Source organism: Aulonocara stuartgranti, assembly GCF_965226115.1.
Source record: "Aulonocara stuartgranti genome assembly, chromosome: 7".
NCBI lineage: Eukaryota > Metazoa > Chordata > Actinopteri > Cichliformes > Cichlidae > Aulonocara > Aulonocara stuartgranti.
This window is the reverse complement of record NC_138945.1, coordinates 10628458-10645972: the sequence shown is the minus strand read 5'-3', so window position 1 is coordinate 10645972 and position 17515 is coordinate 10628458. Positions and strand designations below refer to the sequence as shown.

Genomic DNA, 17515 nt, shown 5'->3' with positions numbered 1-17515 from the left:
CTTCTCTCCTCCTTAAAGAAACTCTTCATGTCATTGGGCCTGGTATTTTATTTTAAATACTTCAGTGTCATCAGGTTGTGTACCAGCTGTTTTCAAACATGCTGTTGTGCAACCCATTATTAAGAAGAAAAATCTTGATCCAAATGTGCTTTCTAACTTCAGGCCAATTTCTAAACTGTCTTTTATGTCCAAAATTTTGGAAAAAGTTGTTTTCAAGCAACTTCAGACCTTTTTACACACTCGTGGCATTTGTGAAGTGTTCCAGTCTGGTTTTAAATCTCGTCACAGTACTGAGACTGTGCTTTTACGAGTTTTTAATGATCTTCTTTTAACTGTAGACTAAGGTTGCTCTGTTGTTTTACTCCTTTTAGATTTGACTGCCGCCTTTGACACAGTTGAACACGTAGTTGGTCTAAAAGGCACGGTTTTATCTTGTTTTAAATCATATTTATCGAAGAGGTCATTTTCTATTAAAATTGGGCAATACTCCTCTTCCTCCGCCCCTATGTGTTGTGGTGTGCCACAGGGGTCTGTTTTGGGTCCAACTCTGTTCTCCTTATACATGCTGCCTTTGGGATCTATTTTTAGGAAATACAACATTCCCTTTCATTGTTATGCTCATGACATCCAAATTTACTTCCCTTTGAAACTGGGTGTCTTTGTCCCACTGCAGCCTTTGCTTAACTGTTTACATGATGTTAAAGACTGGTTAACACAGAATTTTCTTACACTAAATGAAAATATGACTGAAGTTATGGTTTTTGGAACTCATGCCCCTTTGAACAAGTTAACTGATACCCTCAGTCCTCTTGCTTCTCATCTTTCTCACACTGTAAGGAATCTCAGAGTGTTTTTAGATAGCTCCTCTAAATTAGAGAAGCAAGTGTCCACAGTTGTGAAAACAAGTTTTTATCAGTTACGTGAAATTGCCAAAGCTAAGCCTTATCTTCCTAAGAGACCTAGAAACACTTATTCATGCCTTCATCACCTCTAGACTGGACTACTGCAATTCTCTCTATTTGGGTCTTCAACACTCACCTCTTCATCGCTTGCAGTTAGTCCAAAATGCTGCTGCACGTCTTTTAACAGGTGTTAGAATGTAGGAACACATCACTCCAGTTTTAGCAAATTTATACTGGCTCCCTGTAAAATATCGTATTGATTTTAAGATTCGTGTACTTACTTTTAAAGTTTTAAATAATATGACGCCTAGTTATTTCAACGAACTCCTCAACATGTATGACTCCCAAAGAGCACTGAGATCTTCTAGCCAGATGCTCTTAGCACAACCAAGGTCTCAATTGAAGCATAGAGATCGGGCCTTCGCAGTAGCAGCACCCAGACTCTGGAATAATCTGCCAGAGGAGATTCGTACTTCGTCTATTCAGTCTTTTAAATCGCATCTAAAACTCACTTTTTTACTTTGGCTTTTAATTCAAGTTCAGTATGAGTACCATCAGGCCTGTTTTATGTTTTTATTGTTAATTCACTGTCTTCTTATTTACCTGTATTTGTTTCTAATTTATTTATATTTGTTTCTCTATCACAATCGGTTAAAAACACTTGTTTTTAACCGATTGTGAAGCACTTTGGTCAACTCTGTTGTTTTTAAATGTGCTATACAAATAAATTTTGAATTGAATTGATGTTTTTCACCAAACCAGGGTGTGTCGGTTTGTGGATCTATTTGCGGTGGCCTTTACTGCTGTTGACTGCAGAAATAAATCGTGTTTGGGTAAAAAGCCTTGCTTATGCCTTTTTTCTCAGTCTGGTGGACTCAGCAACCTAACCTAAGAGAACAATGAAGGCACAAGTTACAAATGACTAAATCTGTTTTGTGCTGCAATTTGATGTAATTTTAAAAGCAAATGTAATGTAATGTAAGTGTTCTTGCTGGACAGTCGTGACTGTAGCACATTTAATCTTTGTACATCAAATAAAATAAAACCATTTTTGACTTACCATTTTTATTGTCTCTTACTCCATGGGTTTTTCTTGTTTTTTTCACTTCAGAAATCATCAAAACGTGTGATTTGGACATAATAATAATAATCATAATAATAATCATAATAATAATCATAATACATTTTATTTGAAAGCGCCTTTCAGAACACTCAAAGACACTGTACACAGTAGAATAATAAAAGCAACATAAAAGCAAGCAGTTTACACAATCATAAATGACATGACACACTTCTGAATATAGTATGTATCAGAATGTGGCTGTATTATGTAAAAGGCGACAGACAAGAAAATTGAGCATACTACAATCCCCATAATGCATCGGGCCTTTTACGGCTTTTTGTACGTACCCTCGTAGCGGAGCAGACATTGCACTGTGCGATCGTGCAGCCGGCCTCGGCGTAAGAGGTAAGTTTTTATTACTAGTTTTTAATGGTGCCCGCTTACAAAATAGTGAATGGAAACATGCTCGAAAACAAAAAGCACTAGTTTAATCTGACATTCGAAAAAGCCCGAGGCGGTATAAGTTGTTAAATCGGTTGCTATTGGCCGGTTTGGGGCTAACGGTGGACACGCCTATGTAGAGTAGCTGCTTCGGTGTTCCAGAGCTGTACGCGCGGGCCCGCAAGAGGTATGAACACTCAAAGCAGACGGGGTATTTTTAGCAACTGGTGAACAGGCCACTACCAGCTGGCCGATCAGCTAACGCCCGGAAATATAATTTATCTGACGCCTAACATTGGCTGGCGAGGAGACATGCTACGTATGTGAACTGTCTGTGCTAGCACAGGCTGAGTCAACATTAGCAAACATGACACAAGCTAGCAGCAGCTAGTTAGCTAGAGTTAAGTAGTTAAAAATTAGCTTTTCCGTACATTAACGTTACTTGCTCATATTTCCTCAATCCCCCTTTACTTCTGACTATATTTACGGGGGCCCTGAACAACTTATGTGTGGTCGCAATTCGGGGTATGCTGCTCGCAGTCTACTGCTAATGTGCAGAGCGCTCGGATTGTTCCAGTAGCAGCCGTGTATCGTTATGTGGGAGCACATGACTTGGGCTGTCAGTGTCACCCGAGCGGAGGGATCCGTTGCAGTAAAATATACTTTGGCTTAAGTAATTTTAACATTTATTTTTCTCAATGAAATGGGATCTATATGCTATTTTTTTTTTGGAGTCTTTAGTTAAAAACATATTTTTCTTTAAAAAAAAAAAAAAAAAACAGAAATCAAAACAGTGTGTGTACTGTACAGTTTATTGTACTGTTTGCTGCTTTAAGAGCTTGATTCTATAAAACATCCCAGAATACTGTCTTGAATTATGGTAGTGAGGGCTGTCCAAGAGTTTTTTCAGAAATCTGAAGCTTATGTTGACATCTGGTGACTATAAATTAGTTTTGATATAAGTGGGAGGCTGCTGCTGGTGGTGGTGCTGTTGTTGTTGTTTTTTCTATGAATTGCCCCTTTTCTTATCTCATTACGTTTGTCTGATTCGCTCTCTCCCACACGCTCAGTGTGAGTTGCAGGGTGATTCAGGATGGTGGACCAGCCTTTGTGGGAGCAGATAGGATCCAGCTTTGTGCAGCACTACTATCAGATGTTTGACTCTGACAGATCACAACTGGGATCTATATATGTGAGTTGGACTTGTCTTATGTAGGTGTTTATGAGTAAACTTTTGCTGTAATAATCTCACTTTCCTTAATTTTGAGTGTATAATCCTAATGATTTAGGTATTGTCCAGTCAGGTCACTTTATGTATATGGCACATTTTAAAGTGTTTTACAATTACAAACACAGCTTGCATAACAGACAGGGAACATATTAAAAATTATAATTGAGAAATATGTCAGACAACAGTTAAAAAATAAATAAATAGAAGTGGCAGACAGTTCGAGAGCCCAGGGGCAATATTTGCAAAGTTTTGGTCGTTTTTAGTTTTTATGTGAGAAAAGGACACCAAGAGAAGTTATTGTGATGATGACCTCAGTGACGTGATGTGGAGTTAAAAGATCTGTAATATATTTGTTGAGCTAATCCACAGAGGGCTTTAAAACAAATAATGTTTAAATATATTTAAAACTTTGCAGGTTGCCAGGGCAGCTTAGCTAAAACAGCTTTGCTCACTCTTATGAGATGAGCAGCTGCGCTTTGAACCATCTGTAAATGAAAGAAAGTGCAATTGGGCAATCCTACACACAGGGAATTGCAGTAGTCCAGCTGAGAGGTGATAAAGGCATGGATAACGCTTTAGTTCTTTAGATACAAAACTAGTTTTCGTTTAGTGGTGGTTCTCAGTTGGTGAATGTTGTCAAGCAGCTTTTGACAGAATTCCTGATTTGATTGTTAAAAGTTAAGGAAATTAAAGCACCAAGATTTTTAATGACAGCATCGACATATCTGGATAAATGAACAAGTAACTCAATGAAGATGTTTGTGGGGCTGGGGGGGCTGAATAAAATAGCCTCAGTTTTGCTGTCATTTAGTTCTAAACAATGCGACAAGACTGATTCAGAAAACATGGTTAATGAAAAGAATAGTGTTTTCTAAAAAGTCCTTCGTTTTTGTGTTGATTTTTACCCCAAATCCCTCCTGTCTACGTAGTAGCATGTTTTGTTTAGTTCACTTTTTTTTAATATGCACACATGAAATACATTTCCAGTTTAAGGGAATTCACTGTTAGGAAGCATTTTAAAACATAAAGGTGTAAAAGTTTCTAGAGCCAGTGAATAATTGTCCAATATTGACCAGAATATATCTGGATTTTGATAATCGAGCAGGTCTAGACATCAGCCTTGCATTGTCAGACTTACTCCTGAAGTTGTGATGATGCTTGTGGTCATGATGATTATTATTTGGAAGCATGTTGTTTTCACTCGCATATACCATGCACATTTGCAAGCCATGGATCTTTGGATTGAATTTTTTTTCCCTCTATAGTTGAGAACTTGTGATTATATAATTACAAAGTGCTGCCAAAAGCACAAAGGTAAACAGCTTGTCAATAAGTTCTTAGTTTAGTTGACAGAAACTGTCACATTTTGTGTTCTTTGACTCCATCTTTTCAAATGTGTGGAGCTTCTGTTGAAAATGTTTTTATTTTTATGATGAAATTGGTTTGTATATAATAAAATCTGTCTTGAAACAAAAATAAGCAGTCTTGTCTATACATTGTACGGGTATTATTCAATAATCAGAACATTGAGTAACCCCTAGCTTTAGCCCTGTGTCATTATATGGCCCTCAGGGCACTCATTCTATGAGTGATTTAATGAGTAGGAAAATGAGTCTTTTTCTATGTGCTGTGTTCACATTCCTGATTTGGGGAAAAAAAGGTCTCAAAAAGGAAAAGTCATTAAACAAACCTACTTATTAAAATGATTGTGCAGGTTCCGTTTTATGAATCAAAGCATTTACATAAGGCACTTTTTAACATCAACGCAGCCCAAAAACCCTGACAAAATAATTACGTTGGTTGTAACAATCTGTGATTTTAAACTGTACATGTCAGTGTCTAATTGATGATGTTTAAGGAATCTGCTGAGTCATGATGTGGGTTTTCATCTGCACATTACATCCTCTTCCACTTTTGTGCTGATCACTCTTTCCCACTGTCTACACAGATCGATGCATCATGCCTTACGTGGGAAGGACAGCAGTACCAGGGAAAAAGAGCAATTGTCGAGAAACTCGCTGTGAGTACATTTGCTAACCTATTGTCTTATACAGAGGTCACATGCATGCAACAGGTGGTTAGTGGCTTAAGTGAGATGTGTAGTGGCAGTGTAAGCTCATGCACACTAGAAACCAGGTTAAACTGTGATATGTGATCATTAAAAGAAGATGGCTAATGTACACAGCTGTAGTGATTATCAAATCTCTATATGTAACATTTATATCAAAATAGTTTGGAATACTTCAGACACATCTTAAGTAAATGTTTTCACTGCCTGATATACCTGTATTAATCTTTCTCTTGTGTATTTTCATTATCTGTTTGGACCAGAGTCTCCCATTTCAGAAAATAGCGCATAGTATAACGGCGCAGGACCATCAGCCAACTCCAGACAGCTGCATCTTGAGTATGGTTGTAGGACAGCTTAAAGTAAGTAGCACTATCATGATGTCATTGAATGGAGCGTGACAGGATTCACTGTTTTACAGCTAAATTGTCACACATTGAGCTATACAGTAAATGAGGTTGTTTCCCTTATTCTTCCAGGATCTGATCAGTGCTTCTTAATTTAAAACTACAATTTATAGGTTGAACATGATGAGAAAGATTTTAGTGTGTGAGCGTGTGTGTGTTTAATGTAGAAACTGGATTTGAAGCACTTTTTAGGCAAAAATGTTAATCCAGTAAATGATAACGTAACTTTCAACTGACTTTTTGTTCCCATCATGTTGGCAGTTGGTGGTACCCCAGTCAGTTTTCTTCATTCTCTTCAGCTGAACTGGGTTCAAACTACGGATCTTTTTTTTTCTCTCTCTTCTTTTTCTTAAGGAGAAGAAATGAGACTTGTCGATAAGTCTAAAAGTAAGAAAGCGCTCAGAAAAGTAAAAATTGAGGAATATTTAATTGTTGAAGTGAAACATTGTCCATACAAATATTACATATAGTATCCCTAAGAGTAATTTGAAACCATTTACCGCATTCAGTTCAGATTATAAAGGCCACTTCAAGAAATATTAATATAGTTCCAGATGTCCCCTAAATGTATATTTCAAGTTTTGGTCCAAAATACAATTCTGATTTTTGTTTGTTTGTTTTAGCCATGATATATGCCTCTAGTATAACTAATTTACTCCCTAAAGAGCTCAGTCTTTAACAGTGCATGTCAGTGTCTGTGTTTTAGTTTTTCTGTTGTCCGACAACAATAACAGATATTTTTAAATGAGAAAAAATTTACTGTGAGTTCAGCTGTGTTAAAATGAGTGTCGGATGTAGGACAGAAGCAAACCAATGCACATGGCTAACAGAAAGCCAGCTAAGTTTACTGGCACTGAAGCGCATAAAACCACATAAACTCAGAAATACACACCCAGTACCTCTCTGCTGGTTATAAATCACTCCTTGCACAATTTGTGCTCAATTTATAGTCCTCCCTCAACATTTAATTTTTCCTCTGAGTGAGTGAGTGAGTGAGTGAGTGAGTGAGTGAGTGTGTGTGTGTGTGTGTGTGTGTGTGTGTGTGTGTGTGTGTGTGTGTGTGTGTGTGTGTGTGTGTGTGTGTGTGTGTGTGTGTGTGTGAGAGAGAGAGATCAAAGTTAATAATTATGTTAGCCATAATTGTGGGGACACTTTGATCTAAAGTATTTTATAGGATTTTCAGTTCTTCGGGTGATGGGAAATTTGGTAATTTTTCTTATTTTTAAGCTGTATTTAGCATATCTACACGCCCAGGGTATCTTTGTGTTATCTGGATTCACTTACCCTAACAATGGCAGTAAGGATGACTGATCACAGAAAGCTGGGCTATTAACACAGTGTTTACCAATTTAGACTGTAATTACTTGAATAGGATGGTGTTGGCAGCATTTGATCAGACACAATTATGGATTAAGTGTACTGACAGCAGAGTGTCTGATTTAAAAATAAATAAATAAATAAAATAAAATATAATATGGGGAAAAATATGAAGAGGTTAAATACATATCACAGACTGAAAGTAACAGCAAAACAGTGCTTTGAGAGGAAAAGCACTGTACAGTAGTTTAGCGTTAAAGAGGAAGAATCAATGTATGAGCTTTAAGTGCTTTAGTCAATAAAACTGGAAGACTGCAGCTATATTAATAAAGTTTTGTTATTGTTTGTTATTTGAAGCCATGAAAGAATGATGACAAAAATACACCCTGTGCAAATTACCAAACCCATCAATATTACAACTTTATTATTAAGACATGGGATGATCTGATGGATCATAATTGAGTATTTAATTAAATTAATATTTTAAAGGGCAGTTTGTATTCTATAAACGGAACAGTCAGAGTAAAAAATTATATAGGAAAAACAGAAATTGAATTCAAATGTAGGCTTAATCTATGTGTAAATTTGATATAAGGTCATCAAATGCATATAGGTGTAGATCATATATTAATGCTTATGGAGCAATAAAATAGTTTTAAAATTGCTTACAGGTCACAAAAAAGATCAAAGAATAAAGTTGGGTCTAACCTAAAATTCATTACTTAGGCTTATCAAGAAAAGATTAACTTTAGATGCCATTTTAAAAGAGATTAATAAATTTTTTTTAACTCTCCTATCTACTCATTGAGGTTTGTGAAATCTTCCAGCATGGTGACACTGCTTTTAGGAGAACTGATTTTTCAGAATGTTTGGACATAGTATGGTGATATACACTGGTAAGGAGCTTACAGCCCTCACTGTACAAAGAAATCCAGGGTTAACCCTGATATTACCTGGAAAACTGCTTGAGGTACAGGCCTCTTGACTCCACTAGCGAAAAATGAACAAAACACACTGACTTTATCTCAGTTGCTGTATGACAATAGTCTGGTTTAACTTGGTAAAATACCAGTCACACAAACAACAAAGCCTAGAAAGGCAACAACAGGTTGTCTATTCTTTAAATACATTTAAGGCATTTACATTTCTTTAAATCTGCTTGGATCAGGAAGCAATGATCAGCAAGGGGGAAGGCTTATGGTTCCATTCGAGATTTAAACTTTCCATAGTTCACACTTTATACCTCATGGTAAAAAATACAAAAATAGATTTTTAGGATAGTTTGCAAAGTGTGGTTAATGTTAGCAGTGCTAGCACCGGCAGCCTTCTTTTGCGGGTATGCATACCTGCATTGCTTCAGGCGAGTGATTATATGGCAGGTTACTTTGACACAGACATGCATATGAAATGGAGAGAGACGTGAATAGATGTACACTTCTGACATATCCTAGACCCAGATGTTAACTGTGGCTATAGATTATTAAAATCACAATAATTTTGATGACTGGTATTTCTGTTGGCCTCATTAGTCAGTAACAAGTATCTAGATGACTGGGTACACACCACACTAGAAAGAACTGTTGAAATTTTTAAGGCAAAGCTAGCTTTCCTGTGAACAGAGTCTCTGTTTACATTCTGAAAAATCGTTTCTACCTACTCAAAAATGTTTCTTAAAGTGATATTTGTAGGAGTATTTACTGATCACCATACACTGTACCGATTTTACTGTTCCATTGGTGTATTTCTGTAATATACTTACATATCTATACTATTGCTAATATATATTGTAATATATCTATATCACTAAAGCACTTCTAGATGGATGCAAACTGCATTTCGTTGCCCTGTACCTGTGCATGTGCAATGACAATAAAGTTGAATTCTATTTTATTCTATTTCTGCTGTGTCTGACAGTATGAAACGGAGGCATCCAGTTCAATAAAAACCAATACGAATAACAGTATAATTTTGTTGTAGCAGGTGTTCTTTACTCTAAATGTGTACCTTTGATGAACTAGCCTCAATCAATAACAGCTTTGACATCTGTGTGTGTGTTTGCAGGCAGATGAAGACCCCATTATGGGTTTCCATCAGAGTTTCATCCTGAAGAACATTAACGATGCATGGGTGTGCACCAATGACATGTTCAGGCTGGCCATTCACAATTTCGGTTAACCTGCGTCTCCACTTTGGCGGGCAGGGGCAGCCATAGTGAAGGTCACTGTGTGAAGTATGGAGGGAGGAGAAGAGAGAGCACTCATCCCTCCCTCCCGGCTGTTTCATTCACGCCTGTGTTGACAAACAAGCAAACACCAGATTCTAGATGTCAATCACTGAACCTCATCCAGACGGGTTTTCAGACCAGCCCAGCCTGTAGAACTGCAACGTGTTTCTTTGCTGAGAGCCGGCTGACCAATCAAACGCCCCTGTCTGCCACTCTGCTGATCTGCATGATGCTGGGAACCCCCTCATTACAATACTCAAGCCACCCGAAGGACAAACAGCTGACCGATGCCATTAACTCCGCTCTGCTCTCCTCTTTACTCTACTCTAACCCATTCTACTCTACTGTTGACTCCACTGCTGTCAACTCAGTTCTGTTAGCACTGTTGTTGACTGGTTTGTAGTCCCATGTTCAGGTTCAAAGATGGCTTCTTCAGTTTCCTTTTCACATATTTGTTTTTAGATGCCACTTGTGTGTTTACATTAGCTCGCCTTAGTGTGTTAAATAGAGTTTTATCTTCCTTTACACAACTGTTAACTTTGCCATGATTCATTTGCTCATGGATGACAAAGGTTGACATTGCTGTGTTTTGCTCTGACCCCGCTTATTTTCTCTCTCTCTTCTCTCTCTTTCACACACATCTGGCAGTTAAACATGGACTACAGCCACGATACACAATAAAACCTGGACTTTTTTTCTTAATGGTGTGACCTTGTCTTTCCATATCATGCTGTGGTGCCTCTTTAATTATAAACTTTTCGTAAATGTTAATATTAGTTTTGTCCTTAGGCTGTTTTTTTTCTTGTTTAGATGATTAATAGAAGGTCAGCTAGATGCTCAGTGTCCATCATTTTATGACTTTGTTTTTAAAAGGGGACCATGTCGTTTCAGTGTAAATTCACATTTCAAACCATGTATTTAAAGTCTGCACAGTCTAAATGACGGTATGTTTTTACTACCAAGAAATAACCAATTAACCAAACTAGCAAAATTCAGTTAAATTTGGAAGGATGTTTAAAAACAACACTAGGAATTGTAAAAACAAATTTAGCACGACCCTGGTTCGTTTTAAGACCAGCCCAACGAAATTATAGATATAATTTGAAATTATCGGTCATCTGAGGAAATGTCTCATTGTGAGATTATGATGTTTAGTACACCCTGAGTTAAAGAGACAGATTCTGTAACACCAGAGAGCCTCAGTGAGAAACCCTCTTTCAGTCATTCTCACAATGTCATGCATACATTTATTGCTCATTTTGACATTTAGGGACCATAAAGGTTTTATTAGCTGCCGCCTGCTGGTCTGATATGATCAAAAGCGTTATGTCACAACACAAAACCAAACCAAAAACAGCTGCTAAAAGGAGACATGTACGACGCCGTTGATAAAACTAACAAAAAATTCATAAGGACAATAATAATAATTCAACTCAAATATCTAACAAAGTTAGTGACTGGTGTCTTCTCGTGGAAAAAATGAACGTCAGTAGCGTTCGAGGTGGGAACCATTGACCTGACACAATGACAAGTCGGAATCCATTGCGCGGACGAAACGGAAGTTTAGACGGTTGCTCGGGGTGAACAGTGACAGCAGCATCGCAGGAAACAAAATTCATCCTTTCCCCCTGAACAAACCCGAGCTCCCCTTTCCCTCACCCATGGCGTCCAATACTAATATAGACATCGAGGGTGCAACCCAGCATCTTCGGGACATCCTCAAGCTCGACCGCCCCGGGAACAGCACCGGTAAGTGGGGGCCGTGAGCGAAAGCGCCTGCGCTGGTTTAGGCCGCAGAAGCTAGTTGAATGCTAGTTAGCTGGCTAGCTAAATAAATAACTTAGCCAGCGTGATGTGTGTCGCTTAGTTGTGTTGAAACGAAGTCAGGGTCAACTGCAGCTTTTGCGTGAAAACACAGTTGAATCACACTGAATCAGTTTTAACACTAATTTCCGCGGAGCCGCGAAAGTGTATCGGGTCGTCGTAATGTTGGAGTGCTAACTGCGTCGTAAAGTATTTTATCATCCTCAGTGTTAGCTCGGTTAGGAGCTTAGCGTATGTGTATATCTGTTTTTTTGGTGTAAAAAAGCGTGTCTTAGGTAAATATTTCGTCTAGTAGAAATTAACTTGCTGTTTTTACTTCGAAGCCATAAAAGTGGTTATACCTTTGTCCTTAATTAATGTGAGGCATTTAACTGGTGTGAACAAGCCCCCACAAACTGCGCAGAAGGGTGGACTTACTTTACTAATTTGGGAACACCAATTCACGTGTGTTTGTTTGTCTCACTTGCGATGTATTGCATGGCAACTTTATCATGTAGTGTGAAGAAGACATGCTGATTTTAGGAACTCAGTATCTTGCACCTGTGTTAGCCTTAATTATCTTTACGTCATAGTATTTTATGTTGGGGGTAGGTGTAGAAATTGGACTCTCAGACCAGTACACTACTTGTTGACCGTTTCGGCACACTTTGAAGTAACACCAGAATGGAAAAGGAGCATATATTACGCCTTAACGTCTCTTTACTTTGCTGCCTTTTTCATTAGTAAATGCTTATAAACCGTGGAGAATCAGAAGTATTAAATACATAACATACTACGACCTGAATTCTTTGTTTGTCTAAAACTTTAGGCTCTGTTTCCCAGGGATGCTTTAAATCCAGTCCTAGATTAAACATTTCTTTTGGTTTAACTTTTCTTTACTAAGACTCAGTTTAATCTACATGTGGAAAGTTTTGTCTGCTTTAGGCTTTGTATGATGTCAGTAGGAATGGATATTTTTAATATGGTAATATCAGACACACGTCTTGTTGTGAGCACACAAACCCCATTTGCCTGCTGTTAATTCTTCTGTTTGAGAGGAGCTGCCAATCATAAGAACATTGCCTTAAAATGAGGGGAAGGTTTCTTAAACAGCCTTTTTCTCAGACAAATAAAGTGAGGGTCTGCATCAAGGCTCTGTATAAGATAAATAAGCATAATTTTAGAGTGCCTTAAATCCTCAGAAAAATATGTGCTGGAAATGAGCCTAATAGATCGCCATTGAAAATATAGGTTAAAAAAATATTGTCCTACACGTTGTAATGAATATTGTGTGTATCACTATGAGACTGCATGTGACTCATTGTTTTGTTGCAAAGTCTAAAATCACTGTACAATTGTGCATCAGTGACATGATTGTGTCAGGCTCTGAGATGAGTCAAAAGTAAGCTGGTAAGGAAGACCCAGAACAAACACAAGCTCTTTGCAGCTGCTGGATCTCCTACTTTCATTGTCTTTCTCAGATGGAAATTCAAGTGAAAGTGGTAGAAAGCCATCTTTTAATGGAGAGCTGAATGGGCTATTGGGAACAGGCCTTCTGGGGAGCACTGACCGGTCAACCATGTCAGAATCGACAAGACCCATCTCCACAGATCTCAGCAGTGCTCAGGAGATTCAGATAATGTGAGTTTCTCATTTAACCTGCTTAGTGGTGTCATATTTATAAGGACTTTTGAGTTTTTTGTTTGTTTGTTTTGTTTTATTTTTTTAACTGAATCAATGTGCTGCAATTTCAGCTGCCTTTCTGGTGATGATGGCTCTACCTGTATTCCAATTACTTCTAACAATGTGGAGATTGTGGCAAGCCAAGACTCTAGCATCAACAGCAAGGCTCGAGGCAGCAACAAGGTAAGAAACCAAATCATCAGCTACAACCTGGCAGCTCTGGTGAAGAGAACAAATGAGAAATTTGGAGACAGTCAGTACTTCTGACTGTGGCTGTTATTTTTATCTGAGCCTGTATCTGTGATGACTCAACATGGTGTTTTGTTTTTTTTGTTTTTTCTTTTTTACAAGTGATAAGCTACAGTATTTATCTAAAGATATCTGAACTAATTTTTATGAGCACTATAGTCTCCTATTCTCTTTTTATAACATTTCATAAAATGTCATATCATTATCAAATGATATGGTTTTCACATAATTTGAGAAAATGATATGATGGAAAATGGAATTGTACAGTTATAAAAACACAGATCATCTAAAGCATCATTTAGACTTTCTTCAGCTTTTGAGGTTCTTTGCCTTGTCAGTTTTTAATTCCTTATTAACTTTGTTCAGAGGTTACTCATCTGTTTTCAATGTTTTTTTTGTGATTCTTTCAGGTGAAGATTCAGCCTGTTGCTAAGTACGACTGGGAGCACAAGTATTATTACGGCAGACTGATAGCTGTGTCCAATGCCTTCCTGGCCTACGCCATCAGAGGTACAGTGTTTTTGAGTGGCTTCAGCTCCTAAAAGTTAATCATCATAATCATCTTTAAACTCAAGAGGGGTATAATAATCCAACACGAGCTTCTACCACAGACATTTAGGATATAACATTATTGTATGTGGCTTTAGAATACAGACCCAATTTAAAGCACTGTATGCGCAGTCCCCCCCCCCCCCCCCCCCAAAAAAAATAAATAAATAAATAAAATAAATATAAATAATGATAATGTATATATTACACACACACACACACACAGGTTTCTTCTTTGTTCCAGGTTGCAGAGCTTTTAATTTAGTATCCAAGCTCATTTTGAAGTAATGAATCCCAAAGTTGCTCTTTGATTGGATTTTTTGAAGCGCTCTGTGAAGTCTTCACAAGATATTCTTTGGTTGGAGGTTGAACATTTCGTGTGATTTCTTTATAAGTTTGCATTCAAAATCCTTCTGTATACTTCAGACTACTTCAGACAGAATATTAAACTTTACTTTCAGAGGAATCTGATATTCTGTCTGGTTTGACTGAACAGACCTACCTTTATTCCTATGAAGGCGTAAAGGTCTACTATGAAGGAGTATGCACTCGAAATCTCCAAAAATCCTTCTGTGCATGTTCATTTTAAAATTTAATTTTAGCTGCCAAATTGTTTGTCCTTATAAATGGTTTCCTCAGCATCAGTCTCCCCTGTACCCACACTGCTTGACAGTGATCTGGTTGTGGTCTGGTTAAAGTAATTGGTCTCTGTTGCTGATCCCCGATGTTGTTTCTTGCATGTTTTTCTTTTTGCTTTCCAATCTACTCTTGGTTTTTCTGGGAGTGGTGTGCACACACAATTTAGAAATTTTTCACAGCATAAAGACTAAAGATAAATTTTTTTCCCCTCCCTGGTCTGACAGATCTAAGGATGTCCTTTGCTGTGCAGAAAAAACAATTCTTCTCCTTTTCTGTGTCATTTTAAAAAAAATAAATTTTGTTTTAGCTAATCAGCTCTTTGATAATTCATGTTGCTGCATAAAGGCAGTTACGTTCTGTAAGTGCATAATGGGAAACTATGAACGGTCTGATCTCAAGGCTCAGTTGAGCTGTTTCATATGTTCCACCAGAATTACTATGCATTGTAGTCCATTACTTTAAAGGGCTGAAAATGTTGCTCATACCACTTATTAAACTTTTATTTATACTATGGTTGTTTACAACATTGTTCAATGGATTTGCTGTGTATTCAATGCTATAATAACAAAGGCTCCTTGGTTTATCTTTGGGCATTTTTTTCCCCTCAGGAGCCAACAATCATGCTATGGTTCGTGTCCTCAGTTTGGAGTTTGGTGAGCGTTCCTTACTGAAGGGATTCACCGGGGCCGTCACAGATCTGGCTTTCGCCCACCTTGATTCATCTCTGTTAGGTTGTGTAGATGAAGCGGGCAACCTGATGGTCTGGCAGCTCACCTACACTGCCAACAAGATACTGTATCCTGAATGTAGGAGAAACTGAATGCGTGTGTGTGTCTGTGTGTGTGTGGATACTGCCAATGAAGGCTGTATCTTCACTACCTAGTTACCTCTGTTTGCTTCTAAACTAGCAAGTTAAAGATTACACTGATCTTCACCTCTGCTTTTGTCACAGTTACAGAAGGAATTCCAAAACTATTCTTGTCTCCCATTTTCCTTAACCCATGTTTTATATAGAGATCAGATAGTAGTTCATATCCGACGGCCAGAAAACACTCCACTGAATTCCCATCGTCGCCTCATCTGGTGTCCATTCATCCAGGATGACAATGAGGAGAACCAGGATGATGCCAGTCAAACTTTGGCTCTTCTACATGAAGACAGGGTATAAATGTTTGACACAGATATGTTTGTCTGAGCTGGATGAAAAGCCAATGAACTTTGAAATAGAATAAAACTTTGAGTACTCAGTTGCCTACACTAGGACATTGTTATAAATTTGATAAATATATATAGATTTACATACATTAAAAAGTAGTGTGATGTTGCCCACAGAGGAATAATGATGTCGTTGTTCATTCACTGATTTTTAGCTGACAGAGCAATACAATCCTGTGTCTCAGCTAAAACACAAAACACTTGCAGAAAAAGCAGAAATGTTTCATCTCTAATTTTACTGTTTCCCCTTTTCTAGGCTGAGGTATGGGATCTGGAGGCCTTGAGAGCCAACAACAGCAGCTGGCCTGTTGATGCCACAGAAGTAAAGGAGGGCCTCATCGCAGTCAAGGGGCATACCCAGGTGGGACTTCATTTTCATATGAAAAACTCTGAAATAAACATGACACATTTCATTGTCTTGGTTTGTACAACAAAATGTCTGGAACTAATGTACTTAAGGTCTCACGTTTCCTGAGAATTGTTGCATTATTGACTATGAACATTGTTTAATTTTGGTTTATCCAGAGAGTCAGTGAAGGCGCACTCTCTCCAGATGGAACCGTGTTAGCCACAGCCAGCCATGATGGATACATCAAGTTCTGGCAGATATACATAGAAGGCGGGCAAGACAAACCCAGGTAAGCAAACCAATTAATTAATTCTTAAATGGTTTACCACTTTGTTTTTTCCTTTTCTTCTATGTGGTTTTCCCACCTCTGCCCTTTATTCACTTTTGCATTTTTCCTTAAAAATAGATGTCTTCATGAATTGCGGCCTCATGGAGGACGTCCTCTCTCCTGTCTTCTTTTCTGTGACAACCACAAGAGGCAGGATCCCGAGTGAGTCTGCACACACAAACTCAAAGTGCAAATTTATCACAGGCTGTCCTGGTGGGTTTTTATTCAAGTGCATCTCTATGTCTTTTTTCTTCTCATTGACAATTCTGTCCCCTTTTACTTTTCATTACAGGGTTCCTTTCTGGCGATTTCTGATAACTGGAGCTGACCAAAACCAGGAGTTGAAGATGTGGTGCACTGTTTCCTGGACCTGTTTACAAACCATCAGGTGTCTATTATTTGAAATACATTTTTTAGTGCTGCCAGCGTTAATTTTGTTAAAATGATGTTAATGTTAGCTCGTTAACGCGTTAGTGCCGCGCAGCCCCTCGCACGGGGGGAGCCGCATTAACTCGCTAACGGAGATTTGCTGCGTTAATGCAGTTATGTCGTTAACGTCATTTTAACAAAATTAACGCTGAAAGCACTAATTATTTTTTAGTCATTTTATATTTTTCTCAACCGTTATTATAAATGTAGCATGGGATGGCAGAAAGCATGTATAAGAATAGTTAGTAAATGTAACGTGAACAGCTGTGAGTTCTCTTTTTTTTTTTTTTTTTCTGCTTGCACCCTCAGTACCTCAGCACACCTCCAGTATACCTTAAAGAAATCAGGACATGGTCAAAAAAAAGCTCACGTCTTAAGGGAAACATTATTCCAAACCAGTATCTGGCTGGTTGGCCTTGGTGTACAAACCTGGTCTAACAGTAATGCTCTGTAAAAGCAAAAAAATGTCTCCCAGGAAAGGCCCACAAAAGGGGTTTTTATTAGTCCCAAAGTAAAATGATTCTTGTACTGAAGACATTTGGTGATGACTGTTGTTGATATTTTAGCTGAAACCATTTGTTTAAGGACAGCATACAAAGATACTAATTTCACAGTACT

General features: G+C 38.0%; 2 protein-coding genes across 3 annotated transcripts in view; both read left to right on the top strand.

The window, feature by feature from the left end:
• The first annotated feature begins 2264 nt into the window (after positions 1 to 2264).
• On the top strand, positions 2265 to 10355 carry nutf2 (nuclear transport factor 2). 2 transcript variants are annotated; one of them, XM_082540544.1, is made up of 5 exons: positions 2265 to 2370; positions 3477 to 3598; positions 5586 to 5657; positions 5969 to 6067; positions 9491 to 10355. In XM_082540544.1, exons 2-5 carry the CDS (start codon positions 3500 to 3502, stop codon positions 9602 to 9604), a joined length of 384 nt encoding a protein of 127 aa, XP_082396670.1. In that variant the 5' UTR covers positions 2265 to 2370; positions 3477 to 3499; the 3' UTR covers positions 9605 to 10355. The 2 variants fall into 2 exon arrangements, with proteins under 2 accessions (XP_082396670.1, XP_082396671.1); XM_082540545.1 differs by lacking the exon at positions 2265 to 2370 and adding an exon at positions 2494 to 2593.
• An 822-nt stretch (positions 10356 to 11177) lies between these two features.
• edc4 (enhancer of mRNA decapping 4) overlaps positions 11178 to 17515 on the top strand; it is a 29413-nt gene continuing 23075 nt past the window's right edge. The window contains exons 1-10 of the mRNA XM_082540525.1: positions 11178 to 11402; positions 12938 to 13097; positions 13211 to 13322; positions 13799 to 13898; positions 15185 to 15371; positions 15591 to 15738; positions 16048 to 16152; positions 16317 to 16429; positions 16547 to 16630; positions 16761 to 16856. Coding sequence (XP_082396651.1) covers positions 11315 to 11402; positions 12938 to 13097; positions 13211 to 13322; positions 13799 to 13898; positions 15185 to 15371; positions 15591 to 15738; positions 16048 to 16152; positions 16317 to 16429; positions 16547 to 16630; positions 16761 to 16856 — 1193 coding nt within the window. The 5' untranslated portion in view covers positions 11178 to 11314. The remainder of the gene's footprint in view (positions 11403 to 12937; positions 13098 to 13210; positions 13323 to 13798; positions 13899 to 15184; positions 15372 to 15590; positions 15739 to 16047; positions 16153 to 16316; positions 16430 to 16546; positions 16631 to 16760; positions 16857 to 17515) is intronic.

What these genes read in the sequence shown, in the direction of transcription:
- nutf2 (XM_082540544.1), top strand. Translation starts at nt 3,500, where the DNA reads ATGGTGGACCAGCCTTTGTGGGAGCAGATAGGATCCAGCTTTGTGCAG. An exon ending in CAATTGTCGAGAAACTCGCT is followed by an intron (nt 5,658 to 5,968) that starts GTGAGTACATTT and finishes TGTTTGGACCAG; the next exon opens with AGTCTCCCATTTCAGAAAAT. An exon ending in TGGTTGTAGGACAGCTTAAA is followed by an intron (nt 6,068 to 9,490) that starts GTAAGTAGCACT and finishes GTGTGTTTGCAG; the next exon opens with GCAGATGAAGACCCCATTAT.